The sequence below is a fragment of the Megascapheus bottae genome, chromosome 10, assembly GCF_031878675.1.
Source record: "Megascapheus bottae isolate mThoBot1 chromosome 10, mThoBot2.hap1, whole genome shotgun sequence".
Lineage (NCBI taxonomy): Eukaryota > Metazoa > Chordata > Mammalia > Rodentia > Geomyidae > Megascapheus > Megascapheus bottae.
This window is the reverse complement of record NC_143518.1, coordinates 19491008-19507471: the sequence shown is the minus strand read 5'-3', so window position 1 is coordinate 19507471 and position 16464 is coordinate 19491008. Positions and strand designations below refer to the sequence as shown.

The 16464-nt window shown below is 41.8% G+C and overlaps 1 protein-coding gene across 1 annotated transcript in view; it reads left to right on the top strand.

Annotated features, from left to right (window-relative positions):
- Npl (N-acetylneuraminate pyruvate lyase) overlaps nucleotides 1-15939 on the top strand; it is a 33227-nt gene extending 17288 nt beyond the window's left edge. The window contains exons 4-12 of the mRNA XM_090339766.1: nucleotides 609-696; nucleotides 2075-2132; nucleotides 4154-4229; nucleotides 5511-5603; nucleotides 8154-8302; nucleotides 8418-8464; nucleotides 10796-10880; nucleotides 12833-12872; nucleotides 15407-15939. Of these exons, the coding sequence (XP_090195892.1) occupies nucleotides 609-696; nucleotides 2075-2132; nucleotides 4154-4229; nucleotides 5511-5603; nucleotides 8154-8302; nucleotides 8418-8464; nucleotides 10796-10880; nucleotides 12833-12872; nucleotides 15407-15597 (827 nt within the window). The 3' untranslated portion in view covers nucleotides 15598-15939. The remainder of the gene's footprint in view (nucleotides 1-608; nucleotides 697-2074; nucleotides 2133-4153; nucleotides 4230-5510; nucleotides 5604-8153; nucleotides 8303-8417; nucleotides 8465-10795; nucleotides 10881-12832; nucleotides 12873-15406) is intronic.
- The last annotated feature ends 525 nt before the right edge of the window (nucleotides 15940-16464 follow it).

Here is a 16464-nt window from a genome sequence, read left to right as displayed (position 1 = left end):
TTAACCAGCCAAAAGCTGAAAGAGTTGGTGGCTCAAGAGTTCAAGACCAGCGGGTGCAGTGGCTCAAGCCTATAACCCTAGCTATTCAGGAGGCTGAGATCTGAATATCAAGGTTCAAAGCCAGTCCAAGCACAAAGGGACCTGAGACTCTTATCTCCAATTAACCTCTAGAAAATGGGAAGTGGGGCTGTGGTTCAAGGGTAGGGCAATAGCAAAAAGTTCAAGGGCAGCCTGGGCTGCTAGTAAGACCTGATGTGAAAGAAAGTGTGGTTCTAGGAAGGAAGGAGGTAGAGAGTGGAAAAGAAGATGAATTTTGAAGTCACAGTTGTGGATTCAAATTTAAATTAGTGTTTCTGACCTCATGTTTTCCTCTGCAAACAAGAATAAGTTGCTCTGTTTTGCTGTGGAAAAAGGGATGGTGACTGATGGCTAGGTGCCTGACCCTCCTGCTAACTGCTCAAACACCTCCCCTTCTCTGGGCCTATGTAAAGAAGTATGAGTGTTTGGTATAAAATAAAATCCCTCTCAGGCAGGGATTTAGGGACTGGAGTTGGGCTGGAAAGCAAGCACCATTGTCCAGTCCCACTAACCGACTCTTTGTTTAAAAGTGAATGGCACAACAGGAGAAGGCCTGTCCCTGAGCATGTCTGAACGTCGCCTGATTGCAGAGGAGTGGGTGACTCAAGGGAGGAACAAGTAAGTGGCTCTGTAGAGATGAAATACACTGTCATTGCCAAGAGTGGGAAGATAAGCCTAGGGCCTGAGGCTCCCAGCACTTGGAAAAGAACCACCTACCCTCTCTGGGGAAAAGGCCACCCAGTTACCATGCACGCCAGCTCCCAGAGGAAACAGGAAACACCCTTGTACAGAACCCATTTCTTACAGTTACCTGGTACTGTGCTGGACTCAGAGATGAAAAGCAAGGTCTCCACCCTAAGGTGTTGTGCAAGTACTGGGGTTGAAATCTTGCTTGGGGCTATATTACTTGAGCCACACCTCCAGCCAACCCTTTATTGTACTGGTTATTTTTGAACTAGGATCTACTTCCTTTCTGTGCATGCTGACCTGGGCTACATTGTTTGTGCTTCTCCATGTCACTGAGAATATAACAGATGTATACCGTCCCACCCAACCATTGGTTGAGATGGAGTCTTGAGAATTTTTTTTTCTTCCCCAAACCAGCCTTGAACCATTACCCTATCATTGTCTCTGCTTCCCAAGTATCTAAGATTATAGGCTTGAGCCACTGTACCCAGCTAAGCTTCTCTTAACCTGCTCTTTCTACCTCAGTTTGTTGTGATTAAGGAGCAACCCTAAACCTATTATTCCCTTCAAGAGGATGGACTAGACTACTATGCTCTTGCTAGACCAAACTCTGGTGTATATGTATAGAATAACTCCTGGAAGCTGATCGCATGTCCCTTATAGCTACCTTTTTGAGCCTACTAAAGCCTTGTTGCTCAAATTTCTTGTTCATATCTTTGCTTTGATAATGAAGCTATAGATGGTTTAAAAAAAAGGGTCTATCTCTAAACTTTTTGAGAGAAGTGTGTGTAAGTTTGGATAGAAAATTCTATCCTGATAGAATTGCCTTGCTGTGGTACAAAAATTCTCTTTCCACATAAACATTGAATACATGATATTTAATGCACTGCTGGTATATAGAAAGCTTATAATTCCCCAAGCATTTCTCATCAAGTAGTCACAGTCAACAACAGTAGCAAATGAAGTGTCATAAAATGAGAAGAAAGGGTCAATTTAAAATAATTTTGAACATTGCCAGCTTTCTGACTCAAGACAGATACTTTCATGGCTAATAGCATGAAGAGTATCTTTTTAGTGTTTGCACTTATAATTCAATGTCTAGATTTTTTGTGTTATTTGTATATTAGATCTTTTCATTTGGCAGGATATCATCATATGTTCTTTAATTTGATTCATTTAAGATTGATCCCAGTAGAACTTAATAATCTCAAGATGAATAAGGCATGAGTTAAACAAGCACAGACCAGGTTGGTGCTACTTTCAAATGTCCTCTAACCTTCAGACAAGTCACAATGCTTCTCTTTTGCAGGTTGGACCAGGTGGTGATTCATGTAGGAGCACTGAGCTTGAAGGAATCACAAGAACTGGTATGTATGCAAACCATCTGAGAGTTACCACTCAAGGGATTTCCATTTTGCTGCTGAAATTAGTGTCATCATTGTTCTATTTGGTATGCGGTAGTTACTGAGCTACAAGAGGTGTGGGAATTCAGGAAATCACCACTGATAAGCAGACACTGAACCCTAGAAAGCCCAAGATGGTAACCACTACAGAACAGGAGACCATCCTCCGAGATGCAGCTGAGTTTATAGATAAAGAGCAGAGTTTCAGTCAACTTCTATAGAAAGCAAGGCGCCGGGAGTTTGGTCTAGGGGTAGAGTGCTTGCCTAGCATGCACGAAGACCCAGATTCCATTCCTCGGTACCACATACATAGAAAAAAGCCGGAAGTGGTGCTGAGGCTCAAGTGGTAGAGCTCTAGCCTTGAGAAAGTCCAAGGACAGTGCTCAAGCCTTGAGCTCAAGCCCAGGACTGGCAAAAAAAAAAAAAAAAAAAAAAAAGCAAAGCCCTCTGCTGGACAAAAAAGGATAGGAAGTAAGGGACAGGCTTGAAAAGAAGTCACTGCTAATTACTGCCTTAAAGGGTGAGGAGAAAGGTAACTTTCAGAAGAATTGTTCAATGAAGCTAAAAACCAATTGTTTTTTCTAGTTCTTAGCTAGAAATTTACCATCCAATTTGGCACCACATTGGTAAATTTTCTCTAGATATACTCTACCTAGAACATAGGAATTGGATTGCTCTAGGTTTAGGAATTGATTAGCAGATTAGGTGAAGCAAGAGGCAAAGACAGAAGCAGTTGAAAACTGTTGGCAGAAAATTAATGCTGGTGATTTTGAATGAATTATTAAGAAAAGAAAGCACAGAAATATTTTAAATTCTTTATCAGAAAGCTCAGTTCCTAGATACTATAAATTAACTATGAACTATGCTTCTAGGATATAAATATTCTAGTTACAAAGGTAACAGTGACTTGATTTACCCTGCTATCTTCTTGATGGATTTTGTTTGATTTTCCAATGGGAGCAGGTTTGGATTTATAAGTGAGATGTATGATACATACTTGCAAATTTTCACTGAAATACTTCAGGTAAACCACCCAGGGAAACTTTCCATAAAACTTAGAGTGCAGAATCAGAGTTTGATTTATTATTCTTATACTTGGCCAATATTTCTTAAATTCTGTCAGTCTGGCGCAGGTATCACATGCATGTAACCCTTGCTACTCAGGAGGCTAGGATCTGAGGATCACAGTTCAAAGCCAGCTTTGGCAGGGAACTTTTACCTCAAATTAGCCGCCTAAAAGACGGACGTAGAGCTGTGTCTCAAGTGGTAGAGTGCAACAGCTAAGTGACAACGCCCAAGCCTTGAGCTCAAACTCCAGTGCAACACAAAAGAAAACAAAGGATTTTTCAACTAGAGTGGCATAGAATAAGGAATAAATTTTCTCTGTGTGTATATGTGTGTGTACAGGTGTGTCAGCCAATATTAAGTTTCATCATGGCTGACACTTCACCTCTTGAACTGTGCCTCTAGTTTCAACCTTTTGCTGGTTGATAGTCTCTTGGATTTATCTGCCTGGGCTGGATTTGGACTGGATTCTTCAGATATCAGTTACCAGAATAGTTAGATTTTAGCATGAGCTACCAGCACCTAGCCTTTTTTTTTCTGGAGCTTTGTTTTTCAATATATAATACATATTTAAATGTCATCATCTATAAAAAATCAGTCATCTACTGGACTGAACATACAACAGTATAGAGATATGAGACATAGAGATATTTTTTAAAAATGCTCTGGTTGAGCCACGAGTTTGGCCTAGTGGTAGAATGCTCACCTAGCATCCACAAAGCCCTGGGTTCAATTCCTTGGTACCATATACTCAGAAAATGTCAGAAATGGAGCTGTAGCTACTTGAGAAAGCTCAAAGACAGTTATCAGACTGAGTTCAAGGGCCAGGACTAGCAAAAAAAAAAGAGAAAGAAAGAAAGAAAGAGAGAGAGAGAGAGAAAGAAAAAAGAAATTACAGTATGGTTTTTCTTCCTCTAAAGGCCCGACATGCTGCAGAAATAGGAGCCGATGGCATTGCTGTCATTGCACCATTCTTTCTCAAGCCATGGAGCAAAGGTAAGGAGATGAGTCCAAGTGCACAGTGCTCTCACATCATCTACTTCTTGCTTCTATTGAAATTGTTGATGTTTAATTCATAAAGGCACAGTCTTATAGACTTGAGGCATGAAGGTTTTAAGGTATAGTGGGTCTCTGGATATTTGCTTCTCCTAAGTCAATAACAGACTGCATTAAATTCTTTTTGCCAAGTGCCTGGATTTGGGTCAAGTGTAGATACTGGTCTAATCAGTTACATGGGGTTTTGGAACCACATAGCCTGAGCCTCTCTGTGCTCAAGGTTAGTGTTCTACCACTGGAGCTAAAGTGCCAGCTTCCAATTTTTTCTGCTTATGTGGTACTGAGGAATCAAACCCAGGGCTTCATGCATTCCAGGCAGGCAATCTACCACTAAGCCACATTCCCAGCTCCCATAACATTCTTATTTCCAATTAACCACCAGAAAACCAGAAGTTGCACTATGGCTTCAAGTGCTAGAGTACTAGCCTTGAGCACAAAAGCTCAGGGATAGCACTCAGGATCTGAACTCAGACCCCATAACCCACCTCTCCCCAACCGATAAAAAAAAAAAATCTTCAAATGGAAACAAAGGACTGTTTGTCTGAGGTATTTATCAGAGATTGACTACATCCTCACAATATTGAGAGGAAGTGCATATAACTCTCCCACTCTTCGCGGCATGCAGAATGGAAGCAATTCTGCTTGTCTTTCGGAAAGATGCTACAGCCCCAGATACTGCAACAGGGATGCTGCAATAGAAGCTAGCTCACTTAGGGTGTGGTAGCTAATCACATTTCCTTAGAGTGCATCTTCTGACCTATCTGAAAAGCACCAAACTCTAGTTGAGATTCTGTAATGTATGCTGCCCCATCAAAACATTGCCTTTTAGCTCATGGGGTGTGTGTGTGTGTGTGTGTGTGTGTGTGTGTGTGTGTGTGTGTGTGTGTGTGTGTGTGTGTGTGTTTTGTTGTTGTCGGGATCAAACCCAGAGCAGTCTTCCTTGAGCAGACTAACTACTCTATCAACACCCACCCACATATACCCCCACCACAATTTTTGATAGTTTAATATAGTAGGAAAATATCCACCTTATTTAGATGTTTATAGAAAGGAAACCTCGTCTTCAATTGAAATGACTGCCAAAGACATTGTAGTACCAGTATAAGGGATAGTAAGAGTGACTACATTTTATTGGGGTTTTGTTTTGTTTTGTTTGTTTTTTAAGGAAAGCCGCTGTTTCTGTACCTGCTCACACCATGACTTTCCCTTCTGTTTTTTCAGATGTCCTGGTTAACTTCCTAAAGGAGGTAGCTGCCAGTGCCCCTGAACTGCCATTTTACTACTATCATATTCCTGCTTTGACGGGGGTAAAGAGTAAGTGTTGCTGCTTCGAGTATTTCTTTCCAGCTCTCCTATCTTGCCATTTCACTAAAAAAAAACCCCACTCCTTTTCACACTATCCCACAAACACACACCATGACATAACAGTTGAGTTCTAGGCTCTTCTGGCAAACAACTGGTGTCCCCATCTTCTATATGGGACTGTAAAACATCCCCTCTCTCCCATCCCCAGGCTGGGCTGGGTCTACCTGCAGCTATGGAATTCTCAGTGCCTCTCACATAGGAAGTTACTTTGATCTCATCTGACTCCCTTCTAGTTTTTCTTTTATTGTTGATGTACTCCTACAGTAAGGAGATATTTACAAGCAAATGAGTTTTTTTTTCTGTCTTCCTTCTTTCCTCCCTCCCTTTCTTCCTTTATTTATTGGTGATGCTGGGGACCAAACCCAAGGCCTTAACGTATACTAGGCAAGTACTCTGGCCTTAAGCTACATCCCCAGCTCAAGACTGCTTTATAAATATCTGAGGAAAAACTAAATATATAAATATCTGAGGAGAAAAAGGCTTTCCTATTTTCTCATGTTTCATAAAATACTTCCCCTCTGGTCACCGAAATCAAGATGTTGGATTGTGGTGGGAGGGGATTTCTCTCTGCCAGCAACCAATTATGTGTTAGAAGTTGTGTGTGCACTAATGCAAAGCCATTGTGACACTATCTACAAGAAGACACCAGAGGGCTGGGAGTGTGGCCTGATGGTAGCATGCTCGCCTAGCATGCATGAAGCCCTAGCTTCGATTCCTCGGAACTACATACACAGACAAAGCTGGAAGTGGTGCTGTGGCTCAAGTGACAGAGTGCTAGAAGACACAAGACCCCACAGGTGAAAAGACTCAGTCCCCCGAGACTGTCCCAATTTAACTGCCAGTCTCAAATTTCAACTTGTGGCCTCCCCTCTGACCAATGGCAAGTTAGGGTTCTCACAGGTTTAATTTGCTAGAGCGGCTCATCAAACTTAGGGAAACACTTTATCTACTACTCCATTTTACCAACTACATAGATGAAAAACAGCCCAGGTGAGGTAAATGGGAAAGATGTGGCGCTCCCATGTCCTCTTTGGATATACCACATGTTCAGCAACCAGAAATGGCTGAACCCTGCCCTTTGGGAGTTGTTGTTTTTAAAAAAAAAATCTATTTATTTGCATACTTATTATGCTAGTCCTGGGACTTGAACTCAGGAGCTGGGCCCTGTTCCCCAGATTCTAACTTCTTACCTGAAGCAAGCATTCTACCACTTGAGCCACAGTTCCATTTCTACCCTTTTTTCCCCCTACTTCCTCCTCCTCCTCCTCCTTCTTCTTCTTCTTCTAATTTTTTTTTTTAAGTCTTGTACTCAGGGCCTGAGCACTGTCCTTGGCTTTCTCAAGGCCAGAGCTCTGCCACTTGAGTCACAGCACCACTTCCAGCTTTTTCCTATGTATGTGATACCAAGGAATCAAACCCTGGTTTTTGTGTATATGAGGCAAGTACTCTGCCGCTAGGCCAAACTCCTGACACCTCTTCTTCTCTTTTAATGCTTAATTGGAGATTAGAGTCTTGGACTTTCATGCCTGGGTTGGCTTTGAAGTACTATCCTTAGATCTTAGCCTCCTCAATAGCTAAGGTTACAGATGTGAGCCACCACCAGTGCCTAGCTGCTTAAGAGTTTGGAAGAATTCTTTTATTGTTTTGTTTGGTTTTGGTCATCCACATAGCTTGAACTCAGAGCCTGGGTGCTGTCCCTGAGCAATTTTGTTCAAGGCTAGTGCTTGTTCTACCAGTTTGAGCCACAGCTCCATTTCCAGTTTTCTGGAGGTTAGAGGTAAGAGTCTCACAGACTTTCCTGCCCAGGCTGGCTTTAAACCCGGATTCTCAGATCTCAGCCTCCTGAGTAACTAAAGTATGAGTCACCATTGCCCAAATCCTTTATGATTTTACAAAGACAGTATTGTATAGGATTGGGCATGATTACGTTAGTGATCAATCCAACCTTCCATCCCTTTGACCTCCCCAGAAGTTGAGGGATAGGACTGAAAGTCCTAACTCTCCCCTCCCATTGGCCATCAGCCCCCATCCAGAGACTTTCCAGAAAGCTACCCCAGAAGTCATCTCATTAGAACACAAGACATTCCTATCACCCGAAATAGTGCCATGCTATAGAAACTGTGTCAGGTGCTCCTCTCACTCAAGAAATTCCATTGATTCTGAGATGGCAACCAGGATCAAGACCAATATCAGGACAAAAGACTCTCAGCACCCCTAGGAAAACTTCTGTTTCAGGAATTGGGAACAGAGACTAAATGCGTATCTACTATCACAAATAACATCTAGCATTTCTAGTCCTCAAAGAATAGAAAGCTTAAGGTTATCATTTGACCAGGACTTAGGGACTACTATTAAAAAGGCAAGAGATTATTCCATTGGCAGTCAATTCTGGCAGTCAGCAGCCATGGCAACTGAGTACTGATTCCAGGGTACACAAGCTATTATTCCATGCTTTTCCTACTGCTGTATGGATTCACTAAAGCGTCCTGTTTTTAACAGTTCGAGCTGAGGAGTTGTTGGATGGGATTCAGGATAAGATCCCCACCTTCCAAGGGCTGAAATTCAGTGACACCGATCTCTTAGACTTCGGGCAGTGTGTCGATCAGAATCACCAGCGACAGTTTGCTTTGCTCTTTGGGGTGGATGAGGTAAGTCACCCATGGTTCAGCAGGCTCCTCCAGAGCAATTGACAGGGCTTTTTACATGATGGCATCTCTTGGTCTTTTTCATAAGAATGAGTGCTTTTTGTTTTTTTCATATTAGCAACTATTGAGTGGTCTGGTGATGGGAGCAACTGGAGCCGTGGGCAGGTAAGGGGAACCCCTCTTTCCCAGGAAATAAAAACTGAAATCTCCCACTAAGGCACCCTGTGTATGTCTTGTATGTAGATGCTTTTTACTAGAAGTGACCTGTTAGTCCATTCAGTGAGAAAAAATTAAGTAGGACTTAGCAGTACACTATAAACTCAGACATTGTTATGTATGCAATGCAAGCCTAGGGGAGACAGGTGAGCTTTTTTTGGGGGGGAGGGAAATCCTAGGGCTTTAACTCAGAGCCTAGGCACAGTTTCTGGACAGTCTCATGTCTAGCACTCTGCCACTTGAGCCACAGTGCCACTTCTGGCTTTATCTGTGTATGTCTTACCAAGGACAGGGCTTCATGCATGCTAGGCAAGCACTCTACCACTAGGCCATGCTCCTGGACTGCAGTTTTTTTCTAATTAATTGAAGATAAAGGGTATCATGGATTTTGCTTCCCAGGCTAGGTTTGAACTCTTTCCCAGATAGATTTGAACCATGATCCTCAGATCTCAGTCTCCTGAATAGCCAGAATTACAGGCATAAGTCACATACAATTTATTATGCATATACAATTTATTATGCGCAGGTTCATGCCTGTAATCCTAGCTACTCAAGAGGCTGAGATCTAAAAGATCATGGTTCAAAGCTAGCTAGGGTAGGAATTTCTATGAGGCTCTTTATCTCCAATTAAAACTGCCAACAAGCTTGTAGTGGAGCTGCCACAGCTTCATTTCCACCTTTTGTGTGTGTGTGTGTGTGTGTGTGTGTGTGTGTGTGTGTGTGTGTGTGTGATTAAACTGGAGGTAAGTGTCTCCTCATTTTCCTGCCCACAAAGGCTTCAAGCTGCAATCCTCAGATCTTAGCCTCCTGAGCAACTGGTAAAGAGTCATTTGACTTACTTTTGTATCTTTTCTTTTTTTTTTTGCCAGTCCTGGGGCTTGAACTCAGGGTCTGAGCACGGTCCTTGGGCTTTCTCAAGGCTAGCACTCTACCACTTGAGCCACAGCACCACTTCCAGCTTTTTCTGTGTATGTGGTAGAGGAATTGAACCCAGGACTTCATGCATGCTAGGCAAGCACTCTACCACTAGGTCAAATTCCCGGCCAATTAACCACTAGAAAACCAGAAGTGGTGCTGTGGCTCAAGCAGTAGGGCAGTAGCCTTGAGCTGAAGAGCTCAGGGACAGTGACCAGACCCAGAGTTCAAGCCCAATGACCAACAAAAAAAAAGAAGAAAGAAAGAAAGAAATTGAAGACACTGGAAGGTAGCTCTCTGTGATGAAGTATTTACCCAACGATATTCAAGGCCCTGAGTTCCAGCCATAGCACCATTAAAAAAAAAGAAAGAAATCAAGGAAACATCCTTATTCTGAATTTCTGTAAACTTCTGCATTGCTCACTTTTCTAAGTATTCAGTGATTAGTGTTTGTATGGTTAGAGATTTTTGTTACTACACAAGAACATTTTATTGATTCAAATATCTGTTTTCCTCCATTTTTACTAAAGTGTTGGTAGAGGATAGCATTGAGTGGTATAAAATGTGTGTGGCAATCAGTAGTCCTCTCAGCAACTGAGAACTCTGAGAGGATTGAACATGGTTGATGCTAAGCACTTGGGCTATTAGAGGCATTTAATCAGTATTCCTTGAATTATTATTATAATCATTGAGAAGTCAGTGACTCGGTAATATCCATGTTGTTGAATCTAGGTAATTTTCTGGGATATTTGCTTCATGCCCCCAGATTCTCAGCACAGGGGTTTTAGGTCTTTCTTTTCTGCAATAATATTTTTTTTGCTAGTCTTGGGCCTTGAACTCAGGGCCTAGGCACTGTCCTTGGGCTTTTTCAGTGCTAGAGCTCTACCACTTGAGTCACAGTACCATGTCTGGCTTTCTTCTATGTATGTGGTACGGAGGAATTGAACCTGGGTCTTCGTGCATGCTAGGCAAGCACTCTACCACTAGTCCAAACTCTCGACCTGCAATAATATTTTGGATAATTTTTCTCTAGCAAGTATTGCTTTATGAGTACTATGGCAGGAATTAGTCTCATTTCTTTCCTACTAAATACACGTTCACCTTTTACTTTGTTTCTTCCTGTAATTTTGTTTCCATGTTCTTCCTTCTCTTTATGATCTTTGGTGTTTTCTACCTTCTCTGGTGAAACTGCTTCATATGCTGAGAACTCAGAACTAAAGACAGCCTGATCCCTGTTGACTGTAATTCTGTTGTAGGAATCCTGTGTATGTTGTTTGCCTCTTTTTTAGCTGATCAGAAACTTGTGAAGGGCTGGACCTTTACCACTAAGTTTTTGAGCCTGTAATATTTACTGTTGTTTTGTAGTACCTATAACTACCTGGGAAAAAAGACAAACCAGATGTTGGAAGCTTTTGAAAGGAAAGACTTATCTTCAGCACTGAACTATCAGGTAAACCTTGTCTTCTCTTCACATAAATGCATCCTTTTCCCTTGAGGATCCTTTCTCCTCTTTTTCAACAGTATTTCTACTATATCTGCCTTCATTAAATCTGCTTCTAGTTGACCTTTCCTTGTGTTTCTTACTTTTTCTTCTTCAGAATGGGATCTGTCCTCATCATGTGTGTTCGCTATGGGTTTGAACAAGACAGGTCCCATATAGAAATGACTCTAGAAAGGATCTTAATTACCTACCTGTAATCCTAAGTATGTGGGGTCAGGGTAGGAGTATTGAACTCTTGAGATTGGCCTCAAGGAAAAGATTAAGTACAGCCAGGTTCCCCATCTGGGAAGTCACACTCCCAGGCCAGAGCAGGGAGTGGCACAGTAAATCCTTGAAGTCACAGGGGTGGAGGATTCATAGTAGAAAAGGGACAGGTCAGAGGTGGGCTCCAGAGTAAACTACTAGGTCACCAAAATTAGCACAGGACAACGGCATATTCTATTTACAATCCCAGCTCCTATGGGCTTTTCTGTTGTTCCTGGGCTTTTCTTTTTTCCCTCTGCCCAAGCAGTTCTGGGCAACAGCACCATCTCCTGGGAAAGCTGAACACCAACTCTAATAGCTTGTCACCTGGCATGTGATAGACTCTCCAGGAAACTGCAATTGGCTTGTAAATATTACTTAAAGCCAGGATGTGTTAAGGTGCTACATTAATACTCTTTATGATTTTTGTTACTAAAGAAGTAAGAACTCTGAATTCATATGAATTCACAGGCAATGTAAAAAGTCTGTTTACAGTACCATCACTGAAGTCTTTGAACATGTTTTGAATCATATGCCAAAAATCACAGAATGTTTGATCTTTGATTTTCAGCTTTCAACTTAAAGAGCAATGTTGAAAGCAAATAGTTGAGAACTCTGGGGTGTTAGTTTGTTTTCCAATCCTACAGCTTGCACTCAGGGCCTTAGCACTGTCCCTCAGCCTCTTCTACTCAAGGCTAGTTAGTGCTCTACCACTTGAGTCACTATACCACTTGCAGGTTTTTTTTAGTAGTTTTTTGTGGATAACAGTCTCATGGACTTTTCTGTTCAGACTGTGATCCTCAGTTCTCAGTCTCCTGAGTAATTAGGATTACAGGCTTGAGCCAATAACACCTGGCTTGCTTGTGTTTTGTTTGTTTTGTTGTTATTATAGAGATGATATTCAGTTACATAAGTCAAGTAAAGAGTACATTTCTTTTTGGATAATGTTAGCCCTTCCCTCACTCCTAGTTTTCCCCTCTTGTCCCAACCCACAAGTTGTAAAGTTCATTTTCAACATAGTTTCTAGTGAGTACCACTGCTGCATTTGTGACCATTCTGATTTTCAAGTGGATTCATTATCCATTAATTAGAGGAAGCTCTCTATCTCTCCCCTTATCAATATCAATATAAACTGTGTGATTGGAATCCAGGGTCTCACCCATGCTAGATGACCATGTGCCTCTCACATCCCCAGCCTTGTTTCCCTCATTTTGAGACAGAATCTCAATAGTTTTCCAGGCTGGCTTTGCATTTGTGATCTTTCTACCTCAACCTCTCAAGTAGTTGGAATCACAGACATGTACTACCCTACTAGGTCAGTACTTTTTTGTACGTGTGTGCCCATCCTGGGGCTTGAACTCAGGGCCTAGGCATTGTCCCTGAGCTTTGAGCTTTTTTTGTACAAGGCTATCACTTGAGCCACAGCTCCACGGCCAGGTTTTTTAGTGTTCAATTGGATATAAGAATCTCACAGACTCCTGCCTGGGATGGCTTCAAACCTTGATCCTTAGATCTCAGCCTCCTGAGTAGACTAGATGACAGGCGTGAGACACCAGTGCCCAGCAGTACTAATATTTTGTAATTTGAGTGCTAAATTAAATAAATTATTTTTTTTCAATTGGGTAATATTGACTACAGATTTCTTAATTCCTTTCCAGTTTTGTATCCAGAGATTTATCAACTTTGTAATCAAACTAGGTAAGTGCCACATCTGATCCTTGCTTTGCTGCTGGCCAGGTGTAAAGGAAATGGAATTCCAGCATTTCTCAGAGTGTTCAACAAGAACATAGTTTGTTGTTGTAGTACTAGTTGCTGTTGTTTTTGTTGGGGGGGAAGGGGTTAGGGTGGTTGCTGAGGCTTGAACTCAGTCCCTGGGCACTATCTTGAGCTTTTATGCTCTAGGTTAGCACTCTACCACTCAGGCCACAGTTTCACTTCCAGCTTTTTGACAGTTAATTGGCAATGACTCTGGTGAACTTTCCTGCACAAGCTGGCTTTGAACTTTGATCCTCAGTTCTCAGACACCTGAATAGGTATAATTACAGCCATGAATCACTGGGGCCCAGCAAAAACACTTCTTAATTGTTATGTTGCAAGCAGAGTTCAAAGGGCCTGGGCACCGTCCCTAAGATTTTGTGCTCAAGACTAGTTCTCTACCACTTTGAACCACAGCACCACTTCTGCTTTTCTAGTGGTTAATTGAAGATAAAAGTATCACAGACTTTCCTCCTGGGCTGGCTTTGAACTGTGATCCTCCAATCTCAGCTTCCTGAGTAGCTAGCATTACAGGCATGAGCCACCAGTGTCCACCCCAGACTTCTGTTTCTAATACTAACCCTAATGGCCCACCATATGACATGGTAAGAGCTCAAAGATCTTTACCAACTTTGTCCACATCTCTGTCCTCCATTTTAGCTTGCTACTCCCCACTATAGCTATGCCCCGTTTCCTGTTCTTTCTCCTTTAGTGTTAGCACTCCCTCCCTGGACTTACCTCTGCTCATTAAAATTTTACTACTGGGGGCTAGGAATGTGGCTTTGTGGTAGAGTGCTTGCCTAGCATGCATGAAGCCCTGGGTTTCATTCCTTAGTACCACATACACAGAAAAAGCCATAAGTGGTGCTATAGCTCAAGTGGTGGAGTGCTACACTTGAGCAAAAGAAGTTCAGGCCGACAGCCCCGAAGCCTTGAGTTCAAGCCCCATGACAAGCAAAAAAAATGTGTGTGTGTGTGTGTGTGTGTGTGTGTGTGTGTGTGTGTGTATACTACTAAACTGTGATTTTGACTGAACTACTTTGAGGAAAACAGTCTGAAAGTAGATCATTCTAAATTGTGAATGACTGACAGCTCTCCCAAGAGTATTTGAAATTTAAAGAGTTTATTAACACAAGAATTCTTAAGATAGATGAAAGTTTGGATAATATGACAGGAAATCTGGGGGGAAATACAGTGAATTGAGTAGAAAAACTTCTCCAGAATGTCCTATTTCACAATAAATGAGAAATTCCACCTATCATTCACTCTGCTTCTACAACAGATTGGTCTTTTAGGCCAGCTGATGCTGGGTCAAGTTCAGGAAAATTTTTATGAGTGTTCTTGGCAGAACACCCAACTCCCACTAAAAGCCTTTCTGTCTCATCCTGAGTACTACTAAAGTACCTGTTATGGATTTTGTTTTTTGTTTTTTTTTTTCTCTTCGTTCCAACAGAACTCTACACTAGCTCTCTTAAACCTTCCCAGGCTTTGTTTCCATTTATGACAATAAGAGGATTATAGTGCAAGCTAACCCCGCAAAAACTTAAGACCCTGTTCAAAAACTGACTAAAGCAAAAGGGGGATTGTGAAATGTGGTTCAGGTGGCCTTAATTATAAGGCCCTGAGTTCAAACCACAGTACTGCTAAGTGTCTCTCAGAATTTTCTAGCATCTCCTTAAAGATGAATCTTGTCTCTCTACATTTATTTCCCAGCTCTCATACTACCTTTTCTGCATGTGCTTTATACAATAGAACCATGGTGACCGCAAGTATATGTTTCCAAAGAGTCTGCTGTTAAAGGAAAACTGTTAATGCTCAAGATGCATGGATATCAGGATTCTAAAATTATTCCCCTTTACCTATCCCACACATAGAGAAGATGTGAGAATTCATATCTTGAAATTGCATGGAGTAGACTGCATTGCTATCCCCAAAATGTCTGTTCTAGACATGAATACTGCTCACCAGAAACTAGATCATATTTCATTCATGCCTTTTTTTTTTTTTAATTTTGCTGTTCCTGGGGCTTGAACTCTAGGGCTAGACGCTGTCCCTGACCTTTTGCTCAAGGCTAGCACACTACCACTTGAACCATAGGGCCACTTCAGGCTTTTTCTGAGTGGTTTACTGGAGATATGTCTCACAGGACTTTCCTGCCCAGGTTGATTTTGAACTACAATCCTCAGATCTCAGCCTCCTGACTACCTAGGATTACATGCATGTGCCACCAGCTCCCAGCTTTCTTATTTCAAATAACTTGAATGCTTGATTCACTTTACCCCTAATACCTTCCAACATCAACTAAAGACATACATCTTTTCAACAACCTAAGATTTTCATTCAGTCAAGACACCTTACAAGGCCCTTTTGGCTTGGTAGGATCGCTATAATTTTTACTTTGCTTTAAGGGGCATCTGTTATTCTTTGAGATGTTTTCAGGACAATGAAAAGTTTTCTCACTTGTTTTTCCTGTTTAGGTTTTGGAGTATCACAGACCAAAGCCATCATGACTGTAGTCTCTGGAATTCCGATGGGCCCACCCCGGCTTCCACTGCAGAAAGCCACCAGGGAGTTCACTGATTGTGCTGAAGCCAAACTGAAGAGCCTGGATTTCCTTTCCTTCGCTGGTTTAGAGGATGGAAACTTGGAAGCTTGTAGCTCCACATGAGACTATTGAGACCTAATTATTATGAAAAGTATATTTTTTTTCCTCAGGGACTTTTTAGATGAGCTAAACTTTCTCTTATCCAATTAACTCTCACATTAATAAGTATTTAAGCCACCATTTTTATCCTAACATCTTTTATATTGTGAATTGTGGGGAGAGGGGTCCTAAAAGGAGTCATGAGCCTTAAGTCATTCATTTCACAAAATTTTGGAGAGAATTTTCTGTTTGTATGGCTAAAAGGAAATCTGGGAGAAAACTGTAATTAATTAGTTTCATCTACCTTTGGTAGCTTCCATTATCTTGATGACTAATTCTTAATCTTATTTTAAAGTACTTAAAAAAAAAAAACTCTGAAGCCGGGAGTTTGGCCTACTGGTAGAGGGCTTGCCTAGCATGCATCAAGACTCAGGTTCGATTCCTTGGTACCACATCCATAGAAAAAAGCCGGAAGTGGTGCTGAGGCTCAAGTGGTAGAGCTCTAGCCTTGAGAAAGTCCAAGGACAGTGCTCAGGCCCTGAGCTCAAGCCCAGGACTGGCCAAAAAAAAAAAAAAAAAACAACTCTGAGCTGTTGCAGTTAGGCAAGCAGTTTAATACTAAATTCAACACGACCAACTCTACATATTATCTCACTTGGCTCCTGAGCTGTATTTGTAGCTACTCCACAACTCTGCTTTCAGAGTAATTTTGTACTGTCTGACTGGGCCAGGCCAGGAATTACTTCACTTCCTCTAATGGATAGTGCTAGGGATCATTTGTTCCCCAAGATTCGTCTCTAGATAGCTTAGTTGTCAGTGTGATGATGTGGGAGATGGTGGAACTTTTAAGAGCTCGGACCTGCCTAAGAGGTGTTGAAGTGAGGAAGACAG